Source organism: Microcebus murinus, chromosome 18 (assembly GCF_040939455.1).
Source record: "Microcebus murinus isolate Inina chromosome 18, M.murinus_Inina_mat1.0, whole genome shotgun sequence".
NCBI lineage: Eukaryota > Metazoa > Chordata > Mammalia > Primates > Cheirogaleidae > Microcebus > Microcebus murinus.
Window position 1 is genome coordinate 10,881,313 of NC_134121.1, and position 19,478 is coordinate 10,900,790.

A 19,478-nucleotide genomic window follows, 5' to 3' on the forward strand; every position below is an offset into this window, starting at 1 on the left:
CCCAGTGAATTTAGCCAGGTTAGTATGAAGCATGTGAAGAGAAGCAGCTCATACACCAGGTAATTAAGCTCAGGTGAGCAAGTCTTATGTATATATAGCAAGTAGTAGTAGATAGTCTCACTGTTGGCATGTGGAGAATAGCATATTCTGGGCAATAGAGCTTGCCAGTTGAGAGTTCAACAACTTCTATAATGAAATTGCATAGGTGAGATGATTTCTTCTCTACTAGTAGCTGGTAACAACTAACTTTCCTATCGAATGTACTAGCATGTAAGAAACAAAGGATGTTGAAGTGCAGAGAGCCTGGATTTGGACCCAGAAAGTTGTGGTTAAGGTATCTTCTCTTCTGGGTACAAGCTCTGTGACCTTGGGGAAATTACCCATTTGTTAAAATCGCTAATACCGGCCAGGCAGGGTGGCTCATGCCTGTAATCCTAGCACTCTGAAAGGCTGAAGCCGGTAGATTGCTCAAGGTCAGGAGTTTGAAACCAGCCTGAGCAAGAGCGAGACCCCGTCTCTACTAAAAATAGAAAGAAATTAATTGGCCAACTAAAAATATATAGAAAAAATTAGCCGGGCATGGGGCATGATGGCGCGTGCCTGTAGTCCCAGCCACTCTGGAGGCTGAGGCAGAAGGATTGCTTGAGCCCAGGAGTTTGAGGTTGCTGTGAGCTAGGCTGATGCCATGGCACTCACTCTAGCCTGGGCAAAAAAAAAAAAAAAAAAAATCACAATAATATGTAACTTATAGGGCTGTTGTGAGAATCACATTATTAAATTGGTGTATGTGAAAGTGCTTTGAAAATTATAATATATCCAAAAGCATGTAAGGATTGTTGCTTTAGTTACTAGTTACCAAAAATGTAATAGTTTTAAAAGATCTCTTAAACATAAGAAATTAAATTTATTATAGAAGACTTAGAGCAGGGAAAAATAAAATCTTTCCTTAAACTTAGGTAGCAAAGAAATGTCAGTTGTTAAAAAAGATGGTTTCTTAAAATGTTTAGAATAGTTAGAACCTATAATTTATTCTGTAAAACACAGCCATTTGTAAAGTATATATTATAGGAAATAAAGTATATGTCATGGGTGCCTTTGATTCTCATAATGTGCTGATCTAGGCAGCTTTTTTCTTTTTCTTTACTTAGGTCTTAAATGTAGGTTTATAATGGAGAACTTCTGGACTAGTCTAGTCTTTACTTGTTTACCCTTAGCTGAGCATTTTTCATATATTTAAGTAAAAATATGATAGATTGATTCCAGTTTTAAAAAAACACACAGAAAACTTTAATGAAGTGTATCTGTTAAGAAACAGTGAAGTAAGATTTAAGATCAATGTGGTTTTTTCCAATAATATTTGAATATATAAAATATATATGAAATACCCTGCTTTTGATTATATTTGACTTTTTCAGTTTTTTACCAATTAGCATGTGGTTTTCAAGATCCATAGGAGGCCTTTATCTTAATTTTGAAGAACTGAATTTTGCAGACAGTGAAGAGCTGCAAACCTTTGATTGTTTTTCCCAATGCGTTACATGTCCCTTCTTTTACTATTTATTAAACATAACCTGATACAAGCCCAGCTCAGCAAATTAGTCCCCTCTCAAAGCACATATTGTATTTCTTACATGTTCCCTTAAAAATGAGAGCACGCTAATATTCAAAATATAGAAAAACATCTCACTTTTAGAATACATATTTTCTCACATTTTCCTCTAATGTATCTTATCAGAGTGAATGTGTGCAGAAACTTAAGATGGAATGTTGGTTAATCCTGTATTTTGAGTCTTTTTTTCTTTTTTTTGTAGATTTCTGTTCTTTCACACCATTTCTTTTTTTTTTTTTTTTTTTTTTTGAGACAGAGTCTCACTTTGTTGTCCAGGCTAGAGTGAGTGCCGTGGCGTCAGCCTAGCTCACAGCAACCTCAAACTCCTGGGCTCAAGCGATCCTCCTCCTGCCTCAGCCTCCCGAGTAGCTGGGACTACAGGCATACGCCACCATGCCTGGCTAATTTTTTCTATATATATCAGTTGGCCAAATAATTTCTTTCTATTTATAGTAGAGACGGGGTCTCGCTCTTGCTCAGGCTGGTTTTGAACTCCTGACCTTGAGCAATCCGCCCGCCTCGGCCTTCCAAGAGCTAGGATTACAGGCGTGAGCCACAGCGCCCGGCCACACACACCATTTCTTTTACCTAATTTGAGAAGCTGGATTAATTAGGGCCCATAGAGTTTTTCTTATTTTTAGGGAACTGGATATTATAATCAACCATCCTCCATAATCTAGGTCAATCTCCTTTGCAATCTCTAGGAGATAGATGGTCCCAATGATACAACCTGAGGAACTTCAATTCAGATTTAAAGAAAGGGAAACTAATAGTTAACACAACTGTTTTGCACTGTCCTTAGCAAATTTGATGATCACATCCACTCTTTACGGGTAGGTGGGCATAGTTCCTTCCATAGACTAGGGAATTGACTTTCAAGTTAAGTAATTTGTTTTAGTAGAGATAGGTGGGTTTTTATCCAGCTGTGTGACTGGTAGCCTTTGCTCCTCTTACTACTTTACTACACAGGGTATCCAAGTTCTCTTTAAGCCATTTTAGCCATTCAGGTCTGAAAGAAGAATCTTTGCCAGAAGTGATGCAGATTCAGGAATAGAAGCACCAGATTATTTTAGGTTTCAGTCAGGGGGTGGAAGCTGTAAGACACCTTCTGGATTGATTTTGGAGCCTTGGTGTTATGTTATAGAATTCTAACTTGCAGAGAGGATTTACAGTGGCATTTTGAATCTGGAGACATTTTAATTGGGAATCTGCAAGTATTAATAGAATACTTTAATTATAGTATAGATTTGAAAAGTAATAGAATCCTCTTAACACTATATATAACATAAAAGGAACTCATTTAGCATAAAAGATAACATATGTTGCCATTCTGGCTAAATTTGTTGTTTGGACAAATTACTGTTTTTGCTAATGGGCATGGGTTAGCTTCTAACCTTTTTCCTCCAACTTCAGAAAATCTTCAGGTGTGTCTTCACACTCTTGGTAAGGTTAGGAATTTAATGTATACTTGTAGAAAGGGATCAAGGAGAAGGAGCTATATAGGTTTGGCCTAACTTGTGGCTGTTTAGTGAGAGGAAGCATTGGCCAGTAGATAACCCGATTCAAGATGGGCATTTTGGAAGAAGAAAATAGTTACTTTGTATGCAGCTTGATTCTTTAAGAACAACACATCATTCCTCACCACAGGGAAAGAGGATTGCTGTGGACACCACCGCAGCTTTTTCAAGTTATGTTGTATTTCATTTTATCCCAAATCACTCAAATAAAATTAAAAAAAAGAGAAACTAGGAAAAATGTTGCCAGACAGCTCTCTCTCTCTATATGTCACATGCCTATGTCTATTTATGGCCTGGCTTTGCTAAAAAACAAGTGACATTAAGTGACTCCCCTCATACTTTCTGTAGTTTACCTGGGTTCTGTCTAGATTGGGTGCCTGTCAAGGGGAGGTACCCATTTTGGGGGGAGTAAGAGTCCTCAGGACACCAGGCTGTGCCTAGGAATGTTTGTGGTAGAGGTGCACAGAGTGGGGTGGGGATCCCTAGGAAAAATGGGAGTCCATCTTTTTTTTTTTTTTTTTTTTTTAAAGTGATGACTCACTCTGTCACCCATCCCAGGCTGGAGTGCAGTGGGTATTCACAGGTGTGATCATAACCCCTGCAGCCTTGAAGTCCTGGGCTCATGCAGTCTTCCACCTTAGCCTCCCAAGTAGCTGGGACTACACTTGCCACCACACCCAGCTAAGGGAGTCCTTTCCTTTTAACTCTCTTAAAATGGCTGGGAATGAAAGGAGAAGGACTGGTTTTGTGTATGTTAAGCTGGTCTGGTGAACACCTAGAAAAGGTTGGGAGGATGCCGGTAATTATTGCTCACCTGAGGGAGACACCAAGAATAATAATGACTGATAATGGCTCTTTGTTGGACATTTTAGATATATTTTCTCATTTAATCATCACAAATCACTTTGGGTATTATTCTGTTTTATAGATGAGAAAATTGAGGCCCACAGAAGTTAGATACTTGCCCAAACTCACATAATTTGTAAGTTGCTATGCCTGAGTAAACATGCTATGTTTCATTGAACAGGCTTGAGAAGACAATATGGCATTTGGTTACATAGACAAAGAGTAAATAAATAAGATGGTCATTGGCCAAAGGGAGAAAAAGAACTGGCATATGAGGAGGAGAAGATCCTGAATTTAAAAAACATGGAAAAGATTTGATTAGTATTTTATAAAGTCATGACTGGTTCTGGTTGACACAAACAACCTAGAATTACTAAATTAGGATGGCTCCCTTTTGATAAAGTTTGAGAAAGTTCAAGTAAGGAAATCTAAAGAAATAACCCAGCAGAAAATAAATCTTGTGGAATTCACTCTAAGAACAATGAAAATACAAAATAGGGCAAGTTTAGGCAACTCCTTAGTTTTAGAGCCATGATGATGTTCTTTGCGTAGCTGCAGTTAAGGCACATGCCTTAATTTTGAGATTGAAGTTGGAAGGAAGGCATCAAACAACAAGAGTCTTTATGCTCATGACAGAAGGAAGACTTTGTAGCATGGTCTATGGACATGACCCAGTAAGGCAGCTCTGATTTTCTATAAGTATGGGTTCATATGGTAGTTCATAATGTATTTTCAGAAGTATAAAATTCCAGAATGTCCAAGGAATCAGAAGGGACTACTGAGGAAGTGGGAAACCACTTATGCCCTGCCTCTTCGCAGGTTTGTACTTTCAGCCTAAAGGAAGGGGAATGGAGATTACTGCAAATCTCTGTAAGGGCTATTACACAAGCAAAATTAGGTTTAAAAACACTGTTTTCAAACTCTCTGAGATGATTATCTGATATTCTTAATTTTATATGAAAATGAGAAAACTAGTGTTCAAGTGAAATGACTTAAGTTTCACAGTTGGAAATAGAATTCTGGTGTCCTGACACTCTTCATTTTGTTTTCTACTCTATCAAATATTCTTTGCCTTTTGTTTTTATTAATATATACACTTACATACATCCTATACAGCCTCTTAGACTAATATATACTACCTCACTTTATTTGGTAAAAACAGTAAATTGTAGATTTTGATTTATGGCCATATAAAAGATCTCAAAATTGAGGTAGGAGGGTGAAAATGAGGGACAAATGCAGGAACGAGGGTGGGAGAGACCTAGAAAGAAAGAGGGAGAAAAAAATCTCCACATAGCTTTATTTGTTTTGTAGGCTGACATGCATTCTGTGCTATACATTTTGCTATTTATTCTTGGAAGAATCTAAGATTTAATTAAAATAAACTTGCCTGGGCCAGGAACAATGAAGAAGACTCATATTTGCCTCCACATACAATAAGGAAATTTAAGGGAAGGATCATGTAAAATTAAGTCCCAGGGTACAGATAGCTCACCAGGATATAAAAAAGTGAGGCACACAAAACAAATTAGCCGGTTATTATCAACAGATTAAGCTGATATGTACTGCTCCTAGACATGTAGGAATTGGTAAGTGATCAGGGAAACAATGTAGGAGACAAGGGAGACCTCAAAAATGGAACATATGTGAATGAATATTAATAGACTTTATAGCATAGCCACAGATTTGCATTTTGTAAAGTTGAGGGTATTAGAAATTTTGCTTGCTTTTCTTTCTCACTGTCTTTCTCTTGTATGAAATTGTTGGTGGTTCCCTTCAACCTTCCCTGCTCTTTGGATGTAATGAGCTAGTGGAGCTATTTGGTACTTTCCTACATGTATACTGTAAGCACTAAGTCTCTGACTTTTGCAGGTCTTTTTCATATATATTTGTATATGGTCTTTTAGAGGTACAGAGAGACTTAGCTGGAAAAGCTTTTTACCTGATTTAATTGATAATATTAAAAAAGTTACAGAATTGCCAAAGAAAAGTGAGCCATTATGTTCCAGTTAATTTAGCTCTTAGTTGCCACTGGTCTCTGGGTTAGTTACCAAGCCTTGTCTTAGAAATAATGCAGAGAAAGATGTTTGTATGAAGCCCCAGAATCAATTCTCCTGGTCACTTCATCCATATTTAGATAAAAAGAGCAAGTCTGTATTTATGCTTTAAGAATTTCACACACACCCCTTTTTTTAGCTACTTACATTGAGTCTGTGCTGATGACAGAACTTCAAGTTTTGAGAATTTTTTAGCACTTAAACTGGAGGCTTAGCTTATAATGTGTTAGAGCAGTAGTTGGTGATATTCTGCTGTTCTCAGTGACATATACTTTTAACTTTCTATTTATTATACATTTTATTCTATATCTTCTATTTACATAATCTTACATACAGGTCCAACTTACTTCTTTTTCATATATCTTTGAAATTTATTTTTCTTGCTCCTTTCACCATTCAAATTCTTCACGTCTTTCATCTTTTCTCCTTTTCTTTTTTGCAACCTCGTAACAAACATTCATCACAGTATTTAGAGCTACAAAGAGAAGAGTAACAATTACTTTAAAGTTGAGTGTTTCCACAGTCTCCTCTTCAGCTGTGGTAGGAAGTGAGTTTTATCTCTTCTCTCCCAGTGGGACGGGGAGAAGACTTGCCTGCTGCTTCCAGTGAGCCCTTTTCTCTTTACTTGTGCTCGCTTCATTTTGTCTGGTAGGAGGCTGGCTGGCTTTTAGTTGCTTAGGCTTAGAAAACCCATGATTCTCTGATTTTTCTTTCTGAATCCTGTTCCTGCTGCATATTGGATTGGAGCAGCATATTGGTGGAGCAGCATATTGACCTTCAGTTGGTGGAGCAGCATACTGACCTTCAGTGGCAGAGAGAACAGGGCCATTTCAGATTTGCCCCAAGGACTTCTTTCCCATGAAGTCCCTCCATTCCCACATCTTTCTGCATTGTCATTTGTATCTTTAGATAGTCAGCAGTGGATTACTTTTATGGTGCACCAAGGGTTACCTTCCTGTCAGAGAGCTCCATTAGGATTTTTCAGTTTTTGAACATTATTGATATCTTCTTAGAATGATAGGAATTTTGATAACTAGATGGGAAAGACTACTTAGAAACATCCTTCAGTACTAACTCTATTTCCTACATGTTTTCATTGAATTTATATAAACACAAACTCATTCTAAATTTACTTCCCCCATTTTGTTCCCCAAAGCAATAAACACAAACATAGTCTACCACTAAGAAAACCAGATATTCACTTAATAAATTATAGAGTGAAAGAGAGCTTTTATTTTAAGTGCTTTTATTTTACTGGGTACATTTTATAAAAAATTATATATATATAATATATATATTATATATATAGTATAACCAGTTGTAATTGGATTTGGAAAATACATTCATGTTTCTAAGGGGAATTCACAGGTTTTTTTCCTGTAACTTCTGAAGTCCTACTTTGTCTTATCATTCCTAGAAATGCTGTCTTTTTTGCAGGGCTATTGTAGAAGAATTTTAGCCCTTGTTCAGCAGTTTACTGTCTCATTGTTTGAAGTTAGCTGATTGACTAGAAAATGTTGCTTTATGTATGTTTCACAATTTAAGAACTACTAAAACTTTTGAATCACGGGGTGATAGTTAATCATGGGTAGTTCTAAATCAGTAATTTGAATTAGCAAAATAACTTGTAATGTGTTATGAATTTGTAGGTTGAAAATATTGAAAAAATTGACAACTATCTTAAAAGTTACTGTTAACTTCTAAGGGCTATTAGCAATTCTTTTTATTGAATAATTATGAAAAGTAAAGATTAAGATAGTGCAACAGAATTTAAACTTGATTTCAATTCCATACTACGCAATACATTGAAAGAGCTTGAGTTTTTAAAGAAAGCTCATGTGTTACCGTTATCTCTGGTGGGGGTAATGTGATTTGAACTGGTCTTGAGTTAGCTTTATTAAAAATGTAATATAAAAATGCAATGTTATGTTCTAATTTCAATTTGTTTGATTTACAGTAAATGAACTGGAACTTATCTCTTTTACTTTAGGCTTTCAGATAAACTTCTGTGAAAAGGCACAAAGTAAGCTACAAATTTTATGATACTATGCTACTTATTTTTTTCATATCCATCTTGGTATTGGGAATGTATCCTCTATTGTTTCAACTAACCAACCATGGCAATTTACATTAAAAGAGCTTCCATTTTTCATTCTTTTTTCAAATGTAAAAAAATTGTATTGTTATATTCCTGGTTATAAATTATTCTTGTTTTCACTTGAAATTGAAATAAGAGCAAGATGTATAGAGGTATTCGGATGTATGTAGGTATAGAAAGATGTATGTAAGTAGTTAAAAATGTATATAGGTAATCAGACTTAACCATAATTTAATTCATAAGTTGAAGGAAATTCATTTTAAGACTCTAGTGCAAAAAATATATATCTATATTCAGAGATCTTGTGCTTTAAAATTGATTTATTTTAAACCATACATTGAGTGCATTTTAATTTTTTTTTTTTAAAACAAAATTGTTTCTTTCCCTGCCTCCCTACCTTTCGCCGCCATTCTGTATTAGGACATTAGTCTTCATAGAATATAGAATAGATTTTTCTATTAAAAAAAAAGCAAAGTTTATAAAGCTAAAACAAATGTATTTTAAACTTAAACGTCATTTGTATAAAGTGCAGTTAAAAAAAATCCCATCTTACGGAGACTACTCTCTAGTTAATGTAAAAATGTCTCAAAATGTGTGTAGTTTTAGCTGTTGCTTATTTATTCATGAACTAGTGAAGAATGGTGACCACTCTTGATATGTATCATTCTTCAGTAAATTGGTCCAAAGGAAAAAAGATTAACCTGGAGAAAACATTTGTGCTACGCTTTAAAAATTTTTTTGATGGAATCAAAATGCTTAATTTCCATTGGCTGACCATTGTGACTCCCTTTTAAATGCTGTTAGCAAAAATGTATTTCTTGAATGGTGCAGCCATGATGTACATATATAATAAGTAATAGAGATAAGGTAGCTAGGCCTTAGGATAAAAAATTTTAATTGGTCTATTACTGTTACCCTTCCCTTGCCTTAAATAATAAACTAAAATTAGTATATGATATCCTGCCCATAGTGAACTTACATATATATATATATGTGTGTGTGTATATATATATATATATGTAATGGAGCTACAACTGCTATTTTATGCTATCTTTTAATTATAATATATTCACTGTGATAATTTTTAACTTTCATTTACATTTTAAGATAAATTACTTTTGTTTAATGTTTAATATGACAGTTTTTAACTTTTATTTATATATTGACATAAAATCAAATTTAAAGAAAACATCCTGACTTTTTAAAAATTTAAAATTGTATTCACATTATTGTTCTTTTCTGTAACTTAGTTCTATTGTGGGCTTAAAACAAGAGAAACATATTGATTTTGTTAAGTTTAAAATTGTGTTTGATGTCTGTAGGTAGATTATAAATAAATGTCTTTGGATTTTCTAAAAGATTCTGTCTTATGGTTATAGAAATAATAGGTTTGTAGTATGGCCTGCTCTGATACATATAGAATCTCACAAGAGAGGCTTGGGACAACAGAACCCATTGGAACTTAATTATGTTGTACAAGGAACATATGTATTCCCACTTTGACACTTGCTTTTGGTTGCCTTCACTGTCCCTTCACACTGTGGCTGCTTTCTCCTGGCTTTTCACATCTCCTTTTCTGTTTCTCCCTCTTTCCTTTGGGAGGCTCCTCCTCTTTATTTTCCAGCTATTGGCATTCAACACAGTTAAATTCATTCATTCATGAAGCACATATTAGACACCTAGGAACCACACAGTGAGCAAGATTCTTGGTACAGGAATGAATAGAGTAGGCCCCTGCCCTTAGCAGACAGCTTGTAATATAGTGGACTAGAGTTGATCCTTCATTGATTGTAAGTGTTCAATTATTGATGCCACATATAGATTGATTAGTGGCTGAAGCCACTAATTGAGGGTGGTATAGGAGCTGATGTGTACTGGGTACCTGTGCTCCTTCTGTTCTCTCATGAGAGAGCTATAAGTTTCATAGACACTGCTTTCTTTATTGTAGAACATGTTTTGGGGATCTAGTGGTGGGCCTACCCTACTTTGGAGTTAAGCAGAGCTGTTTGTGCTGGTTTGGACCTCAGTGGAAGATTCAAGGAATGGGAACACATACATCAGGGAGGGGAGGAGTTGGTAGGAATGACCAGCCCCAAGTTGACAGCATTTATTTTTATAGTATCAGTGCCTATATTTTAGTATAAATTTTCAGTTGCATACATATATTAACACTTTTTTCCAAGGCTGGTTCTATGATTTGCATAACTTAAAAATCAAAAGTGCAATTTTGTAATGTTTGCAGACAATCTGCAATCTTTCCGGTTTGCTCTGGAATACAAACATTAATTTTATGTTAAAAGTGGTCACTCATTTCTGTAAAAATGAAGGGCTTGGAATCATCAAAGGAGTGATTTTTCTTCTATTGGGGCACACTTTAATTCCAGAATCTCCAATTTTATTCTAAGGGTGTTTCAGAGTTATCAGATAAACTTGTATTTAATTCATCAAAAATAATTATCATACAGTAGTTATAGGAGGGGATAGGGTAAAGAGCACAAAATTAGATATTGATGAAGTCTGGTAAGTTTTGAGTATTGACTGCTTCAGGTGCTCAATTGAGCCAACACAAATCATAAAGATGTATTGTAAGTTGATTCTGATGACTAATGGAAGCTCTGAAGGATTAATTTTTTTTCATTGTTTGACTTTCACATAGTTTTTGTCCTTTATATTGCTACATCACTGTATTCCAATCAGTTTATTACAATTGCCTGTTATAAGTTAGTAGAGTTTTATTGGAGATGTGTGCGTATGTATTTACATGCAACAAATAGAGATTACATATTCAGGAACCAGATTTCTATAGAAATTTAATAAAAATCCATTCTGCACCTCATGGTCTTCCTTTTTATAGATTAAAGTTTATGCATTTATCTGCTCTTTGGTTTTCTAAATATATATTTAGAAAATATATTATTTTAGAGGATAAGAAAATAAATTTAAGTTATATTTAAGACAGTTCGTATTTCTTTTAATATTGTTGGATCAGTGGATTTATTTGGAATCTGAGTATTTGGAATCTGAGTCTCTAAGGTATAAGAATACCTTAGGGAAAAACTATCCATTTGTAAATGTAAAGTTATAAGTGTAGAGCTCCTACGTTAGAAGGTTGATTAAGTTATTATTCAGAGATAATGCTTTTGTATATGTAAAATTATTTATGACCAAGTTTGAATTATCTCATTGGCTTTAATGAGCTAACTTGTAAACACAACTCTTTAGAATATAATTTGCTTGCTTTTAAAACTAATTTTTTGGGTTGGGCGAAGATTTGCCTAAAAACATGGTTTGTGTTTTTTTTTTTACCAGCTTCCCAACTACCAAAAAATGACTCTCCTGAAATGTCATAATGTTTATTCTGCATGAAGAGCAAATGAGTTGGCCTATGTGTACCACTTACAACAGAAGCCCTTCTTTTTTTAGAAACAGTTTTTGAGAAATGTTTTTATAAAGTCAAATTTACCTTAATGTTTTCAGCATTCTAATTTTTTTTTTTTGGATGAAAATTATGACCCATTAAGGATTCGTGGGCATAGGGATTTTCCTCAGCAAATGCCTAATAATCCTGTACTAATCATAGTGAGAGTAGTTAGGACTTTGGAAAATACTCTTAATAATTTAGTTTTCACATGAGGCACTTGTAGCCTTTTCTTTTGGTCTGTACTATAGTGTATTATCAGTTCATGGCAGAAAAGTTCTTGAGCTATAAAGAATATTTGGGGTAGTGTTGTGTTTCTGTAGCTTTGCTTGTTATACTTTTGGTGGCTTTAAAAACTTTTTGTGACTTATAAAAATTGTTTAACTCTGGAATGTTTGCAGAGATACAGGATCTTTATTTAGAAAATTATATGGTCCTTAACTGACTGTTATCCTTGATGCCACTAATTGAAATAGACTATAAGTGGTGGTGGTTTTTGATGGCACTTTGTACACTGTTAAAAAAAAAACTTTTCTTTTTCAAAAATATCACACATTAAGCTTCTCCAAATTATTTTTAAGGTGCAATATCTGTTAAAAACTTTCCTTCTTATAGCAACAAAAGTCATTTTCAGGAAGAGTTCATGTTCTCTCCATTTCCAGGGTCAAAGACAATTTGGCAACATTCCCTTTGGAATGGTATAAGGGGAATAGGTGAATCTTGACTCTACCAATTTACCACTACTATAATTCTTGGGCTTTAACTAGCATAAAAACTGTTTTTCCAAGCAGATGGACTTTCCATTGACAGTTTATCATGTTCCCCACAGATAGTGATGAATATACTGGATGTCAGTCTAGCTTATGGCCAATCCTACAAAAGTCTCATTTTTTTAGAGACAGAGTTACACTCTGTTGCCTGAGCTAGAGTGCCATGGTGTCACCCTGGCTTACAGCAACTTCAAACTCCTGGACTTAAGCAATCCTTCTGCCTCAGCTTCTCAAGTAGCTGGGACTATAGGCATGCACCACCATGGCCGGCTGATTTTTTTTTCTATATATTTTTAGCTGTCCAGATAACTTCTTTCCATTTTTAGTAGAGACGGGGCTCTCGCTCTTGCTCAGGCTGGTGTCAAACTCCTGACCTTGAGCAATCCTCCTGCCTCGGCCTCCCAGAGTGCTAGGATTACAGGTGTGAGCCACCGCACCCAGCCTAAAAGTCTCATTTTTCAACTAACTTCATCATTGTATAAACTTAAATAGACTACATTAACCTCCAATAGCAGCAAATGTGGTCGTTTTGCTAGTTGAACTTTACTGCCAGCAACAAAGTAATGTTTGTCAAAACTACTGTGGTTGAACAAAACAGAGTAGAAATGATGTGCAAAGTTTTTAACTGAGTCCCCAGTTAAAGTGGTTTCAATTTAGCTTATAAATTCAGGATGATGGTTTTCAAATAAGGTACAGTGAATATTTGAATTCTCACTACATGGTTTTATGAATGTTCTATACATCTAGACAAAAATATCTAGATAAGAAGATTCACTGAAAGAAATTTGTGACATTCATCTTCTCTTTAGTTAGAACTGCCAAAAGAACATTTATCAGAAATGAAAATCAAATGAATACAAGCATTTTTCACTCCCCTTTAAAGAAGCTCTTAAAAGGATAAGTAAACAAAAGCACAAATGTAACAGTTAACAAATCTATATGTACACCAGATAGATAGACAGATAGATGATTGATTGATAGATAGATAGATAGGTAGGAAGTGCTGGGATCTTTAAAGGTGAATTAAATCTAGAGCCTACTCTGAGGAAGTGTATGGTCTTTGTTAAATTGAACATGCATAGAAAGCTATGTGGTAGAAGTAATAATAGATAATTCTTACTGTGTGCAAAACCCTATTCTGAGCGCTTACTATTAATTCCTTTAATTGTCACAACACCTTATGAAGTAGGTGTAATCCTGAGCGCTTACTATTAATTCCTTTAATTGTCACAACACCTTATGAAGTAGGTGTAATCGTTATCATAGATGAGGAAACTGAAGCACAAAGGTTAAGTAACATTTCCAAAGTCCTACAGCTAATGAGTGGTGGAAATGTATAACCTTGTCTACTTACAGGTTACGTGTTGTAAATCATTAGATTTTACTGATTTTTAAAAAAAGAAGTGGATCTTCACAGGAATGATTTTCTAAACCAAACTGATTATTAATAGCTTTTGAGAGATCTTCAGTTGCAAGTGATCATGAGATCTTAACCTACTATTTATATCATTTCTGATTTTCTGGCCCCAGAGAGTTTCATATTTAGAGAGTTTCAATATTATCTAATAAGCCTTACTGAACATTAAAGTAGAAAGATTCCTTCTTGTGGCTCTGAAGCTAGGGACATAGGGGAACTACCACTAGGGGAAAAAAGTGTTTAATAAAAAACTAAAACTCTTCTGGCCTAGACAGATAGAAGGAATTAATTCCTCTAGGATTTTCAAATGACTTGTGTGCCTGGGAATAAGACTAATAGGTCAGGAGACTGGTCAGTCCATGGACAAGGTATCAAGCCATCAGATGTGTGAGGGCAGACTGTGTACAGACTGCCTTAAGAACAAGTTGATGCTTTTAGCAAAAGACTTATGTTCCTCTGCCCCCAGTTTTCTTTTTGGCAGGGGTGGAAGAAGGAATATCATTTAATTTTTTAAAAATGCTAATGATAGAAAATTTCAAATACACACAGAAATAGTATAATGAATCCCTGTGTACTCATTACATAGCTCCAACGATTATCAGTCTGTGGCCAATCTTATTTCATTTGTTTTCTTTCCCCACACTTATCCCTACTGAAATTTTTTTCTTTTTCTTTTTTTTTTTTTTGAGACAGAGTCTCACTTTGTTGCTCAGGCTAGAGTGAGTGCCATGGCGTCAGCCTAGCTCACAGCAACCTCAAACTCCTGGGCTCAAGTGATCCTGCTGCCTCAGCCTCCCGAGTAGCAGGGACTACAGGCATGCGCCACCATGCCCAGCTAATTTTTTTTTTTTTATATATGGTCAATTTTATATATGGTCAATTAATTTCTTTCTAATTTTAGTAGAGACGGGGTCTCGCTCAGGCTGGTTTCGAACTCCCAACCTTGAGCAATCCGCCCACCTCGGCCTCCCAGAGTGCTAGGATTACAGGCGTGAGCCACCACGCCCAGCCCCTACTGAAATGTTTTAAAGCAAATTATGATTATCATTATTTCATCCACATAAATGTCAGTCACATGACTTCTAAGTGATAAGGACTCTTAAATACGTAACATCATTACAATTATTTCACCATTAAATGAATGAAACGATATTACCAGATAGCTACTCAGTGCTCACATTTCCCCAAAAACTTTATAAATGCCTATTTATGTTAATTTGTTCAAGTCGAGATTGCAGCAAACAAAATCCAGGAGCACATTGTGTTTGGTGGATGTGTCTGTTAAGTTTCTTTAAATCTATAGTAGTTCCCTCTTCTCTTTCTTTTTTACCATTTGTTGAAAAAAACTAGTTCATTTATTTTGTAGCATTTCACACATTTTGGATTTGGCTGATTACATCCTGTTAGTGTTTAACCCATAAACCTCAATTTGTAGAATACATTTACAAAGTGTTGTTCATATCTTAATATTTTTGAGACTGGGAGATATTTAATGAGGATCAAAAAAAATATTCAGATAGGGAGAAAAGAGTATAATAGTGCTGTAGTAATTGCTTATACTAATAGAGTAATAGCTTTGTGTAGAGGCACCTATTCATTTTTCACCTTTGTTGTTTGCTTTTGTAATAACACAGTTGGATTTTAATTTAAATTGGACTGTAAATTGTTACTTAAAAATATCTTAAAGGAGAGTATATAGTCTAATGTGGTACTGAAGTAAAAAGTAAGTAGAATATACAAAAGAGTGCAACGCATGGCAGTTAAAAGGCCAAATATATATATATATATATATATATATATATATTTTTTTTTTTTTTTTTTTTTTTTTTTTTTTTTTGAGACAGAGTCTCACTGTGTTGCCCGAGCTAGAGTGCTGTGGTGTCAGCCTAACTCACAGCAACCTCAAACTCCTGGGCTCAAGCAATCCTTCTGTCTCATCCTTCCGAGTAGCTGGGACTATAGGCATGCACCTCCATGCCTGGCTAATTTTTTTCTATATATTTTTAGTTGTCCAATTACTTTCTTTCTATTTTTAGTAGAGACGGGTCTCGCACTTGCTCAGGCTGGTCTTGAACTCTAGAGCACAAGCAATCCTCTCGCCTTACCCTCCCACAGTTCAAGGATTATAGGCATGAGCCACCCATGCCTGTACAAGAGAATTCTTTATCATTAACTGCCATGTGAGTTGTATTTAACTCACACTAGTTTTGTGCCTGGCATCTCATGAACCATATCTTTTCACATCTCTTCACCTTGGGAGTATCTCACACATCTCTTCACCTTGGGAGCCGCAAGAATTATTTTTCACGTTGCATATAACTCACACACAGAAAACAATGAAAAACAACAAATTTTTCACTAAATTAAAAAGGATAATTTTTTTTGTCTTTATTTTATTTCAGCATATTAATGGGGGTACAAATGTTAAGGTTACGTATATTGCCCATGTCCCCACCTTGAGTCAGAACTTCAAGCATCACCATCTCCCAAATGTTGCACATCTCACTCTTTTGTTTGTATATACCCATCCCCTCCTTACCCCTCCCACCTACCCGACACCCGATAAATGTTATTCCTCTGTGTCCACTTAGGTGTTGATCTGTTAATACCAATTTGCTGGTGAGTACATGTGGTGCTTGTTTTATTAATCCAGTCATGTATTGATGGGCACTTGGGTTGATTCCACAACTTTGCAATTGTGAATTGTGCTGCTATAAACATTCGAGTGCAGGTGTCTTTTTTTGTAGTGTCATTTGATCTTTTGGGTAGATGCCCAGTAGTGGGATTGCTGGATCAAATGGTAGATCTACTTGTATGCTTTAAGGTATCTTCTCCATATTGCTTTCCACAGAGGTTGCACTAGTTTGCAGTCCCACCAGCTCTGTAGGAGTGGTGGGATTATCTCTCTGTATCCATGCCAACATTATTATTTGGGGATATTTTGATAAAGGCCATTCTTACTAGAGATAAGTGATATCTCATTGCAGTTTTGATTTGCATTTCCCTGATGATTAGAGATGTTGAGCATTTTTTCATATGTTTGTTGGCCATTATTCTGTCTTCTTTTGAAAAATTTCTGTTCATGTCCTTTGCCCACTTTTTGACAGGATTGTTTGATTTTTCTTTGCTGATTTTCCTGACTTCAAAATAAATACTAGTTATCAGCCCTTTATCGGATGTGTAGCTTACGAAAATTTTCTCTCATTCTGTGGGTTGTCTGTTTGTTCTCTTGACGGTTTCTTTGGCTGTGCAGAAGCTTTTTAATTTGATCAGGTCCCATTTATTTATTTTTGTTGATGCTGTGATTGCCTTTGGGGTCTTCTTCATACATTCTTTGCCTAGGCCAATGTCTAGAAGAGTATTTCCAACATTTTCTTCCAGAATTCTAATAGTTTCACACCTAAGGATCAAGTCTGTTATCCAGTGTGAGTTGATTTTTGTGAGAGGTGAATGGTGTGGGTCCTGTTTCAGTCTTCTACATGTGGCTATCTAGTTTTCCCAGCACCATTTATTGAATAAGGATTCTTTTTTCCAGTGTATGTTTTTGTCTGCTTTGTCGAAGATTAGATGGCTATATGAGGATGGCTTTATATCTGGGTTCTCTGTTCTGTTCCACTGGTCAATGTCCCTGTTCTTGTCCCAGTATCATGCTGTTTTAGTTACTATAGCCTTGAAGTATTTTAGTTACTATAGCCCTGTAGTATAGTTTGAAGTCTGGTAAATTGATACCTCCTATTTTGTTTTTATTGCCTAAGATTGATTTTGCTATATGGATCATTTTGTTTTCGAAGTTTTTATTCTATTTCCCCAATAAAACACTGTGGCCCCAAGGAAACATTTTTTTTTTTCTTGTGTGGCACTAAAATAATATGTTAAATGTGTTGGGGGTGGGGCCTGGGGCTGGTGACCAGTTAAGGAGTCAGAGAATTTTTAACACATTATTTCTCTTCTCCCATAAACCAGAGGTAGAGACACATTAGCACTAATGGCTACCATCTTTTGGGTATCTTTTGGAAACTTCTCAGGATGGTTGTGTAATTGTGTAATTTTGTCTCTTAGATTCCCATGAAATCTGCTTACAAAATCATTGGAGCATGGAGTTAGGGGTTGGGGATTGTGTTGGATAAGCTTTTCTTTTTTCTTGACTATTAAAATATTGTTAAATTTAGCCAATACATACACCTTCAAAACTCTCTAAAGATATCATTTGTAAAATATGAAAAAAACGGTAGAAATGTCCACTTTTTCTTTGCAGGTGTTTGAAAGTGCCTATAACTATTTTTAAGGCTTTTTTTTTTTTTTTTGAGACAGAGTCTCGCTTTGTTGTCCAGGCTAGAGTGAGTGCCATGGCGTCAGGCTAGCTCACAGCAACCTCAAACTCCTGGGCTCAAGTAATCCTGCTGCCTCAGCCTCCCGAGTAGCTGGGACTACAGGCATGCGCCACCATGCCCGGCTAATTTTTTTATATACTTATCAGTTGGCCAATTAATTTCTTTCTATTTATAGTAGAGACGGGGTCTCGCTCTTGCTCAGGCTGGTTTTGAACTCCTGATCTTGAGCAATCCACCTGCCTCGGCCTCCCAGAGAGCTAGGATTACAGGCATGAGCCACCACGCCCGGCCTTAAGGCTGTTTTTAAACTTGTTTTCTAGACCTTTTAATAAGATTGAGTTTAGAGAACAGATTGGTTCCTTTTATAAAACTCTGATAAAAGTGGCAAGAACATTCTAATTAAAACAGAAAGAATGAATGCTTAGTGAAAAAAAACTACAGAAAAAGTAAAAAAAAAAAACACCTATAATTCTAGGACTTTGAATTAATCGTGAGTGGCATTTTGGAGAATGACCTGTGTGTATGTATAAAATATCATGCATACATATGTTTTACTAAAATGATAATTTATTAGTTACATTGCTTATTGTCTAATTTTTTAAAAAGTTACTATTAAAGTTTTCTACTATTAGTAGTCTTTCATGGTGTTTTTTCTTGGTAGTAGTGTAGTATTGCAGTTATGAAAGTGCCATAATTTTTGTAGTTAAATATGTGGCATAAATATTGCTGCTTTAATAACTTCTTTGCTTAATCTTTAATTTTCTTTGGATAAATTCTTAGGGATGGAGTTACAGGGTTAATTGTAAGGATATTTTGAGTTTGCTAGATACTGCCTTCTGGAAAATGGACCAGTTTATATTCACTATAGTAATTTGTTCATTTGTCTGTGTTAATTTGTTTACTGAGTAAATGTTACCAACTTATGTGTCAGGCATAATTCTAGGCACTGAAGCACCTAAGAAGAAATAGAATTTCTGCCCTGCTGGCAGATAACAAGGGTATGGTGGTAGGGTGAAAAGTCTCCTAGGTGTTCAGGGTGAGGGTGGAGAAAGATTTCTCACATATAGATTAATATATAAGAGTAAAAAAAACAAACAAACAAACTTTATCCTTTAGAAGGGCAAAGAATAGGTGAGAGAGACACACAGAGTCAGAGAGAAGGGGGGCAGAGAGAGGGAGACAGTGTCACATCCCAAAGAAAGAGGAGAAATACCAGCAGCAAGGCCAAGTGACTTGCTGATTTTAAGGGGGAGAAAGAGAAAGAAAAAAAAATAGTGATGGCTGTCAGTTGATAACAAAAGCAGCAGTAGGTAGATAGCAAAAACTACAAAGATGTCAAAGTGCAAGACTTGGTTTCCTGCCTTTTCTTGGAGAAGGGTTTATCACAGGAGATGTGACTCTGTCCTTAAGATATG

At 35.5% G+C, this 19,478-nt stretch overlaps 1 protein-coding gene across 2 annotated transcripts in view; it reads left to right on the forward strand.

Annotated features, from left to right (window-relative positions):
• MAP2K4 (mitogen-activated protein kinase kinase 4) overlaps positions 1–19,478 on the forward strand; it is a 132,221-nt gene that overhangs the window by 3,991 nt on the left and 108,752 nt on the right. The window contains exon 2 of one of the 2 annotated variants that reach the window (XM_012777517.3): positions 8,020–8,052. The exons of the other annotated variant lie outside the window; for it this stretch is intronic. Coding sequence (XP_012632971.2) covers positions 8,020–8,052 — 33 coding nt within the window. The remainder of the gene's footprint in view (positions 1–8,019; positions 8,053–19,478) is intronic. 2 annotated transcript variants of the gene reach the window in all.